Source organism: Hevea brasiliensis, chromosome 4, assembly GCF_030052815.1.
Source record: "Hevea brasiliensis isolate MT/VB/25A 57/8 chromosome 4, ASM3005281v1, whole genome shotgun sequence".
Lineage (NCBI taxonomy): Eukaryota > Viridiplantae > Streptophyta > Magnoliopsida > Malpighiales > Euphorbiaceae > Hevea > Hevea brasiliensis.
In genome coordinates, this window is record NC_079496.1 from 20,304,756 (window position 1) to 20,321,741 (window position 16,986).

The window sequence follows — 16,986 nt, forward strand, 5'->3', positions numbered from 1 at the left end:
AAATTAAAATATAAATTGAGAAAGTTTTGTAAAACATATGTAGTTCATAATTTTCAACCGTTTATATTATATTTTTTTTAATTTATATTTTAATTTTGTTTTAAATAAGACTAATAATTTTTTATAGAAATGAAAAATATTTTATTAGTTAAAAATATAGTACATACATATATTAGTAATTAGATTTCACTGTGATTTATTTATGATGGCAGAAATGGTGTACGAAATGATTAAATTCTGTTCACTCCATCTGTCCATCCCAAGTAAATTATTATAAAATTAAGTGAATTTTAATTATTAATATAAAAATTATATATATATTAATTAAAAAATTTAGCATATATATTACGAAAGATTATAAAATAATTTTATTGTATATAAAAATAATATTTACTTTTATAAAAAATAATTATTTTTATAATATAAAAAATAAATTTTATATAATTATGTGAGAAAATAATATATATATATATTAAATATATCTAATAATTTTTTTATAATTTATGTATTTACTTTTTCTAATTATTTTATATTTTTTTAAAAAATTATTTATTAAAAATTATTTATTATTTAAAAAAATAAAAAATTAATTAATTTTTCTTATTTATCTTTATTTTTATTGATTAGTGAGGACGATGATAATTTAATAAATTAAAAAATATTTTATTATAATAAAATTATGATATTAAATAAAATTATAATTTTTTATTTAGCATAAATTAGAATAAAATTTTGATATTAAATAATAATAACCATTGGCTGTCTTAAAGAAAATCCCAATCCAGAAAACCACACATCAACGTGGCAGAAGTGCAACGAAATCTATGTGCGCATTACGCATCCCGTGCGCTTTGGAGACATTCAGCCTCCTTACGCACATTTTCCTGTGTCTCTATCCCTACAGGGGTCGCTTCTAAATTCAGTCCCATCTGCGAAAGAGAACCTCAAACCTTCGACTCAAATCAAATCCTCTATCTTCATTACACTCTTTTTCCCTTCCACTAATTGTTCTCAATTTCTGTTTTTCCTTTCAAACCTAACCCTAATTTCACATTTTTTCTTTAAAGTTTTCCTTGGCTTTCGATAACTCTCTGTAAATTCATTACTTGGGAGCTTATATGCTATTGAATTATTGTTGCTTTGCTTAAAGTAAAGGAAAAATTAAAATACTGAGGACTGATTTATTTATCTGTTTCTGATTCAAATTCATAGTTTTTTGTTTGCTGAGGTTTGTGGGTTTTCTTATTTAGTAGCTTTTGGAAAAGCAATAGAGTTAAAGTTTGGTTTTTTCTTTCCAAAAATTTTGAAACATTGTCGTATTTCTCTCTCTACCGATCAGTTCTACAACTAACAATATCAACTAATACACTATCAGCACCAAACCCATAACGACCTGATTTTCTATCAGTGATCGACAACTCCCTTTTGTGGTAATCTGATGATTTGTTGAATTCTATTGCAAATGTCGGTGGAAAGGTCGTTCGAAGCATGGGAGGAAGTGCAGCGGCATGGCCAGGACCTTGCGGACCGGCTGGCGCAGGGATTTACGGGCCTTATTCAATCCCATATGACAAACACGCCAGCTTTTACTTGGCCTAACCCTCAGAAAGCGAAGCTTTTCGATTTGGAATTCCGAGGCCAAAATTTCAATGGAAGGGATTTGGGAGTTTTAACCGATTATAGTGGGATAAATGGGGTTTCTGCGATTTTCGATATTGGAAACAGAATTTGCCAAGCTGGTGCAGATTTTGGGGCGTGCTTGAATGGGTTAGTGCAGCAGTTCTTTAGGAGGTTGCCGGTGCCGTTTAGGCAGGAGGAGGCTGTTGGGATGGACGTGAGGAGGGATGGTAAAAGGAGGATTTTTGGGGTGGGTGTGGAGGGCGAGTTGGAGTTGGAGTTGGTGAGTGAGAGGTTGAGGGATTATGGGTTTGTAGAGAATGATGCGACGGGCGGTAAGCTTGGTGGTTCATCAGACGAAGAAATAGGTTGGTTTAATTTGAAATCCGTGGGGTATCTTGGTAAATCACAGGTAATGACAGTGTAATTTTTTTTATGCAATAACTAGTAATTATTAGAAGTGTTTATTGCAGCACACGAATGGTGGTTTTTCTTTATTTTAGAGTTTCTATTGTTGAATGCTAATATGCTATGTAGATTGTAAGATTACTTTGTCTACCTATTAGATGCACGGAAGTTAAATTTTTATGTATTGGAACTGGGGGAATGAAAATGTCTTCGTTATTCTAGTTGGCTAAGCTTTGTGATTTTAGCATAAAGATGATAAGTAACATATAATTATATATAAATATAATATTTTTCATAAAATCAATATAATAAAGTATTATTTTAAATTGACAATAATTGATGGTGTTGTCTACATTGTTCTATTATTGAATGTAAATAATTTCATTCATTTTTTATTGATTTAGAATAATATTTATTATATTGGTTTTATGTAAAAAAAATTATAGTTATATGTACTTTTTTTTGTGAAGTACTACTATTTTTTCGTTAATCTAATATGCTTTATTTGAAGTGAGTGCTTTTTGAAAAATAATTATTACTTTATGTAAATATGTGAGATAAAATATAAAAATTTCGTGAAGTTAGAATGTTTTTGTGAAAAAAAGTATTTACTTTGTTTTTGAAACAAAGTAGAAACCACTGAGAATGATTGTGTGGGTGCTTGATCATTTTTAGGTTTCAAATCTAACTGTTGAAACCTCTTGCAATTTAGATCTTAAGCGACTTTCTAATGATAGGAATTGTAGAGGTGGAAAATTTTGAAATACAAAAGCTGAGTTGTTTTGTTTACATTCTACTTTTAACTAAGACCAAATTGAGAGACTGTTTTTAGAACTATCTGCTTCTATAATGGACTCTGTCGTATTAGTGTAATTCCTTTTTAGCTTTGCCTTGCAAATTGTTTTATTGCTTCCTTAGGTGCCCTCATAATATATTCACATTCACTTTTAATTGGCTTTGTGCTTGTTGCTTAAGCTAATGATTGAGGCTACTTCATAGGCTTCAAAAAAAGAATGACCTCTATAAAGTCTTTTTTCTTTTTGATACAATTTTCCTTTGACCATATGATTAATTATGAACGTAGAAATGAAAATCAGATATGGCTACGTAGCAAGACCATCATGGAGGGAGTGTTGCAACTTATAAGCAATTAAAGAAATTGTATCGGGTGTCATCATAAGAACATCAAGCAAGACCTACAGTCTTTAAATTGAGTGTTTAGGTTTTCATTCAAGATATTAGGAATAGCTTCAGTGTAAGTCACTTTGATGTATTATTTTTAAAGTCATTGTGCAGTTTCTAGAGACAAAAAGAAGACAAATCATGGAAGCGATCTTTCTCATTAGAAGCTTGATGGAGAAATATAGAGATGTGAAGAAAGATCTACACTTGGTTTTTATCGATTTGGAAAAGGCTTATGATAGTGTTCCAAGAGATATCTTATGGAGAGTGTTAGAACAAAAGAGGGTATCTATTAGGTTCATACAAGTGTTGAAGGATATGTATGAAGGAGCAACTACCATTGTGTACACAGTGGGAGGGGACACAAGAGATTTTTCTATCTCAGTTGGATTACACTAAGGTTCAGCTATAAGCCCTTACTTTTTTACATTAGTTTTAGATGAATTGACGAAACATATAAAAGAGAGTATCCCTTGGTGCTTGATGTTTGCGGATGATATAATTCTGATAGATGAGACACGAGAAGGAGTCAATAGAAAGCTAGAGTTTTGGAGAAGCACTCTAGAGTCAAAGGGCTTTAAGTTAAGTAGAACGAAGGCAGAATATATGCATTGCAAGTTTTGTGAAGGCTGAACTGGAGATAGGAAAGGAGTTAGTCTGGATGGAGTAATACTGCTCCAAAGTAATCACTTTAAATATCTCGGCTCAATCCTTCAAGTAGATGGGGGATGTGAGGAAGATGTTAGTCATAGGATTAAAGCCGGATGTTTGAAGTGGAGATGTGCCAAGGGAGTTTTATGTGATCGCAAAATTCCCAATAAGTTGAAAGGAAAATTTTATCGTACAGCCATACGACTGGCCATGTTATATGGTAGTGAGTGTTGAGCACTGAAGAAGTCGTATGTGTCTAAGATAAAAGTTGCGGAGATGAGAATGTTAAGGTAGATGAGTGGCCATACTAGGCTAGATAAAGTCCGTAATGAGAGTATTGGGGAAAAAGTAGGAGTTGTGTCAATTGAAGATAAGTTGAGAGAAGGGAGATTGAGGTGTTTTGGTCATGTGAAGCGTAGACATACAGAAGCTCCAGTTAGACAAGTAGAGCACATTAAGTTAGAGGATAGAAAAAAAAGTAGGGGTAGACCTAAACTGACTTGGATGAGAGTTACAACATGACTTAGAAGCATTGCACATTTCCGAGGACTTAACCCAAAATCGTTTAGAGTGGAGAAAAAGAATCCATATAGTCGACCCCAAATTTTTGAGATAAAGGCTTAGTTGAGTTGAGTTGAGTTAGGTTTAAGATAAAAAAGCTGGTTAAATGCAGGGACATTAATTGAGTTGTAGGTGAATGATTGATTCAATTTATGGGTGCTTCCTGAATGAGGGCAGAGAGGTCAGTAGAGGTAGTGTAAAAGTGGCAATAACATGTTATGATTACTGGGATGGAACTTTGTTGCGTTAAATCATATTGCTCCACTTTAGTCACACATTGCCCACTTCCTTTCAGCTCTGCTGGGTGCATGACAAAACTATCTATTGCAGTGCAAGTGCTTAGCATGTATCTAAAATAACTTGTCTTAGTTTGCTCTAATGATTTGTTCTAGCCAATTGAAAGGCTTTTCTAGCGAACAAGGAATATCACCCATCATTAACATCTATAATGACGACAACTTGTTTCCCTGCAGTAGTAGTTCTATATTTATAATGTCATTATCATTGCAGTTAATGAACCACTATCAAGTGTCATTTGTTATCTAAAATATCTCATTGTTGCAGTTTTCCAATGATTCTTTTTCTTCTGGGTGCAGGGGGTCATAAATATCACATCAACTTATGACAGTAGAACTAACAACATAGAGAGTTCTTTGGTTGCAAGAGGAGATTTATGGAGAGTTGAGACATCACATGGCAGTTCCACATCAGGAAATGATAATTCGTCTCTCTTCCTTGTCCAGCTTGGACCGCTACTATTTGTTCGTGACTCGACACTTCTTCTACCTGTTCATTTGTCAAAGCAACACTTGCTTTGGTATGGTTATGATAGGAAGGTATGACCAATTTTAGTCAGCCTGGTTGTCAACTAAAGATGAATGTGTTTGGAGATGAGTTTGGCATGATAAAAAGTGTTTGGTTATACTTTTACCATTTTTCCAAATTAAAGTACATCCTCTTTTGGCATGGCTTTCATCTGAAAGTTGATAAGAATTGGCTTCCAAAGATAATGGCTTTAAGCATTCGCTGAACGTTAGTGGTTTGCTTGCTCATAATTGTTTTACTGATCCTGTTATTGGACATTTTAATTTATTCACTTTACATTATGGCAACACTTTTGCATTGTTACTTGTTCTGGATTTTATACCAGTTGTATGGTGGTGCATATGTTGCTATGCTTGGATTGGCATTGACTTTTTTACATCTAAGATGTCATATCTTAAGATGGTAGTCTCTATATTGTCATTATATTATATCCAAATTTTCATCTAGATCTTTGTTGCTTAGTGCTTTATTTTTTAGTGGTTCTTAAAGACTTATTTTTTTTTTTTTTTTTTTTTTTTTTTTTTTTAATTTTGTGGCCAGAATGGAATGCATTCTCTATGTCCTGCTGTATGGTCAAAGCATAGAAGGTGGCTGTTAATGTCAATGCTGTGTCTCAATCCATTAGCTTGTGTAAGTTATAACTTCTTCTGAAATATGAGACATTACACTGACTATATTCTTGAATCCAGTATTATTGTTGTATTCAAAAGGAAAAATATTATTATCAAATTTGTAACTGTCTTTAATTTTTACGCAGATTTAAGGCATGACTGTTAGTCCCATCCCGCCTTTAAATACCTTCACACCTCACTCATGCAGAAACACAATTTTTAAAAAAATTTTATTGGCTATACAAATTCTTGAATCTGTACAGCAACACAAAATACTAAACACGGTACATGTAGTTTATTGGCTATACAAATTAATTATCTTGGTTTTTTTTATTTTTTTCAATTTCCTAATTTTAATTTGCTATCGCATTATTTGGGATTTCACATCAGGTCTTGGCTTTGACGTTTGTAAGTTTGCTTGTGTCTGTCAAAGATGAAGTGTTTACTAATTGCATCAATCAGATCATTCTAGCCAAATGGGTGACCCTAGCTTTCTATCTCTCTTGAAGCATTTAATTTTTGGATTAATTATGCTCGCATGAAATTATGGCTTTAGCAACCTACCCAGATTTCTGGAGACACTACTGTTGTCCTCTTCCATTCATTTGTCAATTTAGGTATGACTTCACAGTTTTGATATTTTATCCCACTACCTACATGCTACTAGGTACTTCATTTTCAGCTTTTCTTTTTCTTTTCTCTTCCTTCTGAAAAAAAGGGAAATCTGTGAAAATAATTTTATTTCTTTAAAAGAAAAATCAAAATAATTAGCAACCTAGTTTTAGGGTTTAATTAAATATCCTTAATTAGAATATAGGGTTACTTCCCAGTAGTTTGAAGTGAGTGACCCACCTAAAAGATGAAGAAAGGCATAATTTTAGAGAGCTGTCCCTCGCTTTGCTTTTTACTTGAATCAAATATATGCAATAAAGCCAGCTTTTTTCCAAAAAGAGCAGAAAGGTCCATTAAATCCGGGAGCGGATCAATTGCCTCACTACCACCACCACACCTCACCTACGCTAAGTGTTTTTAGCCATCAAAATTATAACCATAATTAATCATCCTTTTTAATCACTTTTTATTACCTAATAAAAAGCCTCTTTCTTTTTTGACTTCCATGAATTCTTGATCTTTCACTTTGAACTAATTCTCTTACATGTCCTATATTTACAATGGTTCATTCACAAATCTAGGAGCCCAAAACTAAGGGTGGAAGGTAGGATTTGTTAGCAAATAGCAATTATTGTTACTTTTGATATATTTCTCGATTATGTGTGTGTGTGTATGTGTGTGTGTGTGTGTTTCTAACTTTATTTGTTGTAGAACAGAGATTTATAACCAACCAATCTCCATTGTAATGCAGTATAGGAAGCTTAGAGTTCTATTTAGGAATTTTAATTATTATAGAATCAGGAAATTTAAATAGTTTTTATTGTTTAGGAATTTTATTATTATTAGGTCTATTATTTACTAGTTTATCTTATTTAGTATTCCTAATTAGATTTGAATCGGGGTTTTTATTCCTAATTTGATTAGGGTTGTAAGCTCTATAAATAGCGCTAATTTTCTTTTATTCAGTAGATTTACTATGACAATTTGTGAGATCAATAATATTTTGAGAATTAGTTTTCTTTTCAAAGATTGGTCCTTGATTTGTTCTTCGTTCTTGTTATTGTTCTACATCAATTTTGGTATCAAAGTCTAAATTCAATCTAATTTCCATAGCTTCCTGCAAATTTTCCAAACAGCCTACAAACATAGCAGCCAATTCAAACCATCTCTTTTTTAACCTGCTTCGAAATTCTGCCTTAGTTTACTGTTTATTATATATAAAAAAAAAAATTCAAACCCAGAAATAGAACTTCGAGAAACAAAGAACCCAGAAACAGCGCTGCCATTGCCCCTTCACTGGAGTCACCATCTGGTCATCAAATAGGCACACCGCCATCACTAGACCACGGGCAACGTCCTGGTGACCCTCCCGAAGGTCGTCTGATCACCTGAACCTACTCGAAACTCAAGATGCTACCGGGTTAGTTCTTGACCCACAACAAGAGCCGGATGAAAATCCAAGTCAGCTCCCAATCCATTCCCATTGGTTGCCATTTGCCGATATGCCATTTTACGATGTCGAAAGTCCCAGCTGACGCTCCAACGGAGAAAATATACTGGGTTGAGTCATCAGACCTGTGTCTCTACCCATCTAAGCTTACACCTCTACACCTGTGTACACAGGATCCTATTCTAGCAACTATGCCACATCATCGCCATAACGCACCTTCATGTTAGCTAAACTTCAACAGTTTCTTTCCTTGCCAATTTTGACGTCTTCCATTTGATTTTGAAGTCTGTTTGAAACAACTTCTAAAAGCTGAATTTTGGGTCTTCTTTAGGTAAGGTATGTTTCCTTAATTCGAATATATGGAAACTTATATTGAGGAGCTAGAAGAGGAGATCATTTACTAGAAAAATGTTCTTGAAGAAATTAATTATGACACTAGATTTCATAGGGTTCAATTATTTATAGTCGTGATCGTGAAATGTGTTATTTATTATATGGTAAATATTGAGAAGTTAAACAAATTTTGCTACATAAAAAAAGAGACTGTAGATTTACAAGAATTCTTACAAGTTAAGGAAAGAGAACTTGAAGAATGCAAGGAAGAATTTGTGATTCCATGTGTAAAAAAATTGAAAGCACAACTTAATAAGTTATCAAGAGTAAAAGTACAGGTTGATGAGTTAACAAACATATAGCTTAATAAGTTGTCAATAGCTGTGTGAGAACTTAAAGAAGAAATTAAAATTGTAAAACAAGAAAAGAAGTTTGACGTTGAAGATGATCGAGAAGAAGCATTAGAAGAGCAATTTGAAGATGAAAATGAGGAATAAAACGAGCAACTTGAAGAAACTAAACTTGAAAGGTCTAAGATTAAAGAATCCAAAGATTTGAGTCTTGAACATTTGCATGTTGCTGAGTCTATTCTAGAGCGAGAAGTCATTCAAGCAATAGAGACTTCAATGGAGATTGAAGAAAAGCCAAATATGGAGATTTTGATGGAAATTGATGAAGTTCAAGTCAATCAAGTCTTGGAGACTTCAAGGGAGATTGAAGACAGTAAAGTCATGGAGTCAGTGAAAATTGAAGATCCTACCAAGTTAAAGAGCCTTTCAACTATTATTCTAATTGATTTTATCTGTCTTAATGCTTCAAAGAAGTGCGAAGTCAAATTTGTTGCTACCATCCAAGAAGATCGAATTATGTGTTCTCTAGATTTGGTTTTTGATCCTTTAACACTTCAAAACTTGATGATGAGTTTTTTCTAATTAGGGAAGAATAATGCAGTATAGGAAGTTTAGAGTTTTATTTAGGAACGATATAGGAAGTTTAGAGTTTTATTTAGGAATTTTAATTATTATAGAATTAGAAATAAAGAGTTTTTATTGCTTAGAAATTTTATTATTATTAGGTCTATTATTTCCTAATTTATCTTATTTAGTATTTTTAATTAAATTTAAACTAGTGTTTTTATTTCTAATTTGATTAGGGTTATAAGCTCTATAAATAGAGCTAATTTTCTATTATTCATTAGATTAGCTATGACAATTTTGTGAGATCAATAATATTTTGAGAACTAATTCTCTTTTCAAGGATTGGTGCTTGATATGTTCTTTGTTATTGTTATTGTTATTGTTCTACATTACGCCAACTATTCGTATCATAAACATTACCTATTGGCATTTTCAATTAAAATAATTGCTATCGGGCCACTACTTAATTGAGAATTTTGTTATATGTTAACTATACAATTAGAAAGGCAATCAGGGGGAAGACCACTTTGAAATGAAAAATGCGTACATCAACCTAGTTATCACATAATATATGAATTAATCATTTACATCCTCCCATACACATTTTTATAAAAAAAAAAATAATTTAAATTATTACATAAAATTATTGAAATTTCATGTTAGTAATTAATTTATAAATACATGTGATGAATTGGGTTGATTCAAAAATTTTTCATATCGGATTCAATGAGATAATCTAAACCCATATGCCTTTAATTAAGAAGAAAATATAGCCTGCACAAGATCTCATACTTAATTAATTTATTAATTATACCTCATTATTAATTTGTTCCGCTTGGGATTATGATGGTTTGACTTAAAAAAAAAAAAAAGAAAGAAAAAGGGTTCGTTCGCTTTTCTTTGTTTCATTTTTTTATTAATTTCAAAAACAAAATTCAAAATTGAAGGAAAAAAGAATCAAATGTGATAAGGTTGGTCGTTACATGGCCCACCAATTGATTAAAGGAAAGAATAATTGTTTTCTTCTTTAAGCTGGTCATTACTATAAGGGCCTATTTGGTTTAGCTGTTAGTTGAACCGGATAGTTGTTAACTGATAGCTATTACTATTAGTTGATAGCTGGAAGCTGATGATAGCTGATTTATGTTAAGTGATTGGTAAAACTATATTTAAATATTACTGTTGATATGTAAAATGACTAATAAGAATATATATCATATAATTTATTTTATTATTGAAATAAATATAAAATTATAAATTTATTTATTTTATTATTAAAATAAATATATAATTATTAATTTAATATATTATATCATTTATTATATTAAAATAAAATATAATTATTGATTTATCATATCATATTTATTTTACTATTGAAATAAGAAAATGATTAAATTTCTTAAAAAAATAATTAAATAATTTTAAAAATGTAGTTATATAAAATAGTAAAGTGATTGTTATTGTTGATAAAGAAAAAAAATCTTATAATCTTAAGTTTAAAAAATTAATAGAAAATATTTTAACAAAATTGTAATATGCTAATTAAGTTGTTAAAATTGTAAATGAAAAATATTGAAGCAAACAATATTAATAATATTGATTTTTGAGTTACACGAGAAAGGATAAAATGGTTTAAATAAAAAAAATAAAATCAAATCAGCTCTCAGCTGATGAAAAACAATTCTAAAAATAGAGCTGATACAAATTACAATTTATAGATATCATATCAGTTATCCATTAGCTATCAATTCTATTTTTAAAAAGTTACCAAACGCGTTAATTTACCTGTTTAGGTGTTTATTAGTTATCAGCTGCACTCAAAAAGTGAATCAAACATCCTCTAAGTAGCAACAAGTATTTTTTTTATTACCCCACTTTATGGTGGTTGCTACTTGTAGTAGTGCCCACCTTCTTTTTTTTTTTTTTTAAAAAAATTCTTTTGTAGCCGGTCACTACTATAAGTAACGATAAGCTCTTTTTAGCTTTTTTTTTATTCCATTAAAATATGCTGGTCGCTAATTTGAATGCTGATTGGCTATTTGACTCATTCAGCCTGGCCTAAATCGCCCTTATTTAGTTAAATGTCCCCTTTTCTGTGTTATAATTTTTGAAAAACACCTGTTTAGAAAAAAGGCCAAAAATAGTCCACTGAGCATGATTTTCTTGAAGTAGTTAAACAAACAAGGGGGGGAACTGTGTGATTGATGTTGAAATTTTTGACAAGGTTGCATTTAACACCTCTGTGCATTCTTGAAGTGGTATTTAGTGAATGAATGAAAGAATAGGGTCATCTTGTGACAATCAATTTCAATCTTTATGAGTAGTTGACTTCTTGTTGATGAATTATCAAGAAAGGTGCTGTCACAGAATTTTTTTTTATTAGCTATAATCTTCACTCTGTCAGTTTCTTGAGATGAATTTTCTAATTTCTTATTATGCTTTCTCCTTTTGCTGCCGCTTTCTACATGCAGTCGTTCGTAGATTTGCAGTTTCCAAATGGTCAGTTTACCTATGTGTCAGGTGAGGGGCTGACTACAAGTGCTTTTCTACCCCTTTTTGGGGGCCTTCTCCAAGCTCAGGGTCAATATCCAGGAGAAATGAGATTTAGCTTCTCTCATAAGGTCAGGTTATTAATATATGCCTGGTTCTTAATGATTCCAAGATAATCTTAGTTTCATTTGGATAGAAATATTTGAAATTTCAGTATAAACTGTGTCATTTATAAGCTATATATCTAACAATGATATTAAAAATATATGGTTAATCTAAAGTGTTATAGTGCCCATTTGAAATTACACCTTTTTAGTAGTTATTCATGGTCAAATAAGTTAAAGTTCGCATTCATGAATTCAGTTTCTAATCAATTAAATAATGAATCTACCTAACCAAAGTGTGTGTCTATGTGTGTGTATAATCAACTTTGAAACTAACTTATTAAGTAATTCATGTCAAATGCATGCTTATACAAACACAACCTTAATAAATTTTGTTGGTATTTGGTTTGGAATGGACTTGAATACAAAATCTTCATAATTTGAATGGGTTTCATTGATTTGTAAAATGTCCACTGTTTAAATGTCTTACCAGAACAAGTGGGGTACACGCATCACGCCAATGGTACAATGGCCTGACAAATCATTTACATTAGGTTTTGAACAAGCCTTAGCATGGCAGAGATCAGGTCTAATGGTGAGGCCTACATTTCAGTTCAGGTAACATTTCAGGTTTCCTTCCATTTCATATATACAATGTCGCATGATTATTTCTCCAGAATATCCATGGCTTTTAAGTCCTGCAATAACCTGTAAAGAATATGATTTATGAGAGATTAGTATTACTAGCTGTGCCATAACTTCTTGAATGGTCTAAATGCCATGTTTTCATATGGTTCTTTTTGTCAGTGACATGGTTGCGTCCAATGCTACACTAGCGCCATTAGGATTCGATGTTCAGTATTTTCAAGCATGATAAAATTGATGTTTGATGGATAACATAATTTGAAAAAGTGAGCTAGTGAATGCTGAATGCATTGCATTACTGATAGTAATTAGTTAAAAATTAAAAATGAAAAGAAAAAGATAAAAGGAAGGTACTCAGTTTATGCTGATTTCAGTCTGTTCTTCTTAACAGCAGTCTGTTCTTGAATTTGCTCTCTTTCAATTTCTTTTTTCCCCTTTTTCCTTGCAGTCAATGTAGCTCAATATAATTTAGACTGTTCCACTGTACAATATTCTTCTTCTTCTTCAGCCTGTTCTTGCATTTGCTTTCTATTTCTTTTTCCCCATTTTCCTTGTCGTCAATGTGGCTCCATATAATTTAGATTGTTCCACTTCAGGTGAACCAAATTCTTTCATGGGGCTGTGGTAGCTGCATGGTCTTATTCTATTTATTGGAGTTGGAACTAGGCCTGCTTTATAACTGTATACTAATAAACAGTTTTTTACAAGTATGTGACATGAGTATGTAACAGTGAAGTTGGAGTTAAAAGTAATAGAGATGTCAATATTGGTCAAGTTTAATGCATGTGTAGAATCTGTTAGTTTCTTGGGATTATGGTTATTTAGGAGTTGCTTATTGCTTATATTTTGCCTTTCATTTTGCTTTTCTTTTTTCAGATCACCGTTATTTAACTTTGTTCTGCTTTACGCTTTGCCAGTTTGTGCCCAACTTTGGGTGGAAGCAATCCTGGGTTGCGAGCAGAACTTATTCATTCAGTAAATGAACAACTGAATCTGATCTGCGGCTGTGCATTCATGACACACCCTTCCATATTTGCATCACTGTCTGTAAGTTGCTTTATTTGGTGTCAGTGTATCTATTAACTTGATCACAACTCTACTTGCTTTTTGGTTTGCTTGAAGATCTCTATGTTCTTCCCTTCCCTTCTTTTCCCACCACACCCCCCTACCCATCTCCTTCTCAATTTGCTGGTTCTAGTGTAGAAACAGAATAGAAGCCTGGTGTACAGGAAGTGATTACTTTGTTCTGTGGTCCTGTGTAGGGGATTACAAGATAATGAATTATGAATCTAAAAAATCTAGATAACTGGTGGAATGTAAAAAAAATTCTCTTAGAACATTAACCCTATTTTGAAAGGGTGTAGAAAAATTGAGGAAAACTTTGAAAAGATTCCACTATCCCTTGTTTGGAAGAGAAGGGAAGGTAGGGGAGAGGAAAATGAAGGATGAAAATTCTCCACTTGGTCCATCAATTCCTTGCTTCCAAACTTTGGGAGGAAAGTGAAGTGAAAATCAGTTAAATTTCACACTTGGCGATAATTCAATATTGGGAAAATTACAAGAAAGTGCCATGAGATTTCACGCTTCAACACTTTGGGGGCTTGTGGTTCAATTTTTGACATTTTGGTACCCTAAGTTCTACTCAATTAGCAGTTTTAGGCCAAATGCTATGACACTGGTAATCTATGCTGATGTGACACTAAATATCTAAATAATTTTAATAAAAATATTTTTTATTTAAACAAAAATATTAAAAAATTTTGCAATTCCCTAACCCAACTTATCTCCTCCTTACCCAAAACCCTGGGAAGGAAAGAAACTTCCTCCTAATCATAAATTTCTCTACCTATTTGACTGCACCTTCAGTCGATGAAGCTTGTCTCTCACTTCCTATCTTTCAAGATAGAAGTTGAAGACATCAGCATATTTCATTCAATACGTTAAATTCCAAATTACATCAGAGAAACAAAAACTCTCTTTTTTCCCTTCCCTTTACAATTTCAAATCTTGTCCAGCTTCTCTGCGTTGACCAATTTCAATGGCCATTAGAGACAAAATAGAAGCAGAGGCATTTGATAACGAGGAATACGGTGGTGATGACGGTGATGAGGTGGAATGTAATGTGGGTTGAATTCCCTTGTATGCGCAAGCTTTCTGTTGTTTGCCGTTCAAAACAATAGGGAAAATTACTCAGCCGTGAGCCATCTGCCTTCATTGCAAAGGCTTGTGATTAGAGATTGTTTGTAATTGGTGGTTTCATTTCAAAGCCTTTCGATGATATCTAACTTGATAGTCGATGGACATAGAAAGATGGAATTCAGTGGAGGCTTTAGCTCAACAAATTTCATGGTTGTTTATGAAGAATAATTTTTGCTTCCATTGGAATATTGGTAATGTTGAGAAAATTACAGAAAAGAAAAGAAACATGTGGTTTTATATTTGGGTTGGGAAAGAAAGAAAAATTGAAGTAAATGGAAACAATAAAAAAATAAAATTTAATTAATGAATAATTAATAAACATTAACAATTTTAATTTCTTTTTTCCATAAATTTTTAATTTCCATTAAAATTATTAATTCAGTTTTAATTTAATTTTTTTATCCTATGTGGGACTCATTAAATTGATTTTAGGCATAGTTTTAGCATGGATTTTTCTATAATTAGAGTTAATAATTTTTTTTAGGTATGTATTTTGCTTTACTAAAGGATAAAATTTTACATTTTGCTTAATTAGAGGCTAAAATTTTGCATTCAATTGAAAAATAGATCATGGTATTATTTTTTTGTTGATGATTGATGAGAATGTGATAATACCATGAAACTGAATTTTCGAACAGAATTATTTTGATTTGATTCAGTTCAGTTTGGTTTATAAATTTATATGAAATTTGGTTTTTGGTTTATTCAGTTCGCGGTTCGATTTTGAATTGAACCGACTGAATGATTAACCCTACCCATTTGGACCAAAAAAAAAAAAAAAAAGAGGAAGGCTACGTAATAATGGTCATTACAATTAAGTGAGGGGCCTAATGACTGTTACAGATGCATTTTTTCCTATATATAATGGGGATAATGCCACATGGGCCTTAAAAACTTGTACATAATGGCCATTACGATATTTAGCTGCTATTATTTTAAAACCATGGATGGAAACCTCTGTGCCATTGAAAACACTCGTATTCAGTTAACACTAAATATTTTTCCTAAACAAGAAACTGTAGCTTGGTTGGCCAATTGTTTTTCCTGGGTAGGCTTCAATGCCTGCCATACTTTAATTTGAACAAGAATTGCTTTCTGAAGTTTTTACAGAGGTCTGATTGCTCCCTGGATATGTAAATGTACATAGGTGGATTACTTGCTGATGATGTGAAAACTTCTTGAATAGATACAAAGTTCATTAGCACAAGATAGTACTGGTGAATGCTTCTTGGAAAGGGATTGTGGTACTCTTGCAGTTTGCACTGCATACTTGTTTGATGTGTTTACATAGGTCTTGGGCTAAAGATTTCTAGCGAATGTATATTTTAAAGCTAATCATCAACTGGATGAACTTGCCTAGAGTGAAGCACATTAAGTATACAACATTTAATGTTATATTGATTTAGCCTTCTGAATAGAGATTCCATGTAAATAGCACCATGAAACTCTTTTTTTTTTAATCTTTTTTTATGAACCCTCAATGCAGATTGGCCGGTCTAAGTGGAATGGTAGCACCGGGAGTTCAGGAATTGTTGTTAGAGTTGATAGTCCGCTCTCTGATGTTGGTCGACCATCGTTTTCCGTTCAGATAAATAGCGGCATTGAGTTTTGAGCGTCTGGGCATCACATATCTTGCATTAGGCATGTAAATAATCTCCAGCTTTAGGCTTGTATATTTTGAGCGTTCTTTCTATTTAATTATACAAGTAACCATCGTTTTCTTTCTGTAATTAAGAGGTTTTTCTTTGTTTTTATGTGCTTTGTGACAGGTTGAAGCACAATGTAAATTTTAAATTGGACTGGAATTATTATTGGCTCTAGTTTCAGAAATCTCTGTTGACTGCATTGCTTCCAAGTTCCAACCTTCTGTCTTGGAGTTAGATCTGGTCACCGTCTGGAACTGGAATCTCTCTGTAAATTAGGTTCAGAATTGATTCACAGTTTCAGGAATTGAACCGATCAGAACTGGTGGTTTGACTTGTTGATCTGATTTGGCCTGATTTAAAAAAAAAATTGGAAAAAAAAATAATACATGGCGAACTCTACCCCTTCTACCCGGCGACGGCCATTTGACGGTTGGCTTGATTTTTTTATTTTTTTATAAGTATTTTAATTAAAAATAAAATTTATAAATTTCTTTTTTTATTCTTTATAAATTTGTAAATGTCTTTTTGTTCTATGCAAGTCCTGTGGAACGCTAGTCCCATGGTTCGATATAATCCAACCGGTTTCCAAACCAATCCAGATCGTCTTCTAACATTCGTATTTTTATTTTTTTTAATTTAATAAATGGAAAGGGAAGTAATGAGAACCATGTTACCACCCATCACATGAAAACACCTTCACTTTGCATACTTTCGTATATTGTTGGAATGCACTGC

At 32.1% G+C, this 16,986-nt stretch overlaps 1 protein-coding gene across 1 annotated transcript; it reads left to right on the forward strand.

Annotated features, from left to right (window-relative positions):
* The first annotated feature begins 844 nt into the window (after window positions 1-844).
* Window positions 845-16,845, forward strand: LOC131168858 (uncharacterized). The gene is made up of 7 exons (XM_058145546.1): window positions 845-2,029; window positions 5,016-5,255; window positions 5,785-5,874; window positions 11,639-11,788; window positions 12,255-12,379; window positions 13,324-13,453; window positions 16,092-16,845. The coding sequence occupies exons 1-7, from the start codon at window positions 1,463-1,465 to the stop codon at window positions 16,215-16,217; spliced, it is 1,428 nt and encodes a 475-aa protein (XP_058001529.1). The 5' UTR covers window positions 845-1,462; the 3' UTR covers window positions 16,218-16,845.
* Window positions 16,846-16,986: the final 141 nt, after the last annotated feature.

Excerpts from the sequence above, each read along its gene's own strand:
- LOC131168858 (XM_058145546.1), top strand. The coding sequence starts at position 1,463 with ATGTCGGTGGAAAGGTCGTTCGAAGCATGGGAGGAAGTGCAGCGGCAT. Across the intron at positions 2,030-5,015 it reads GGTATCTTGGTAAATCACAG|GGGGTCATAAATATCACATC; the intron begins GTAATGACAGTG and ends TTCTGGGTGCAG. Across the intron at positions 5,875-11,638 it reads GTCTCAATCCATTAGCTTGT|TCGTTCGTAGATTTGCAGTT; the intron begins GTAAGTTATAAC and ends TTCTACATGCAG.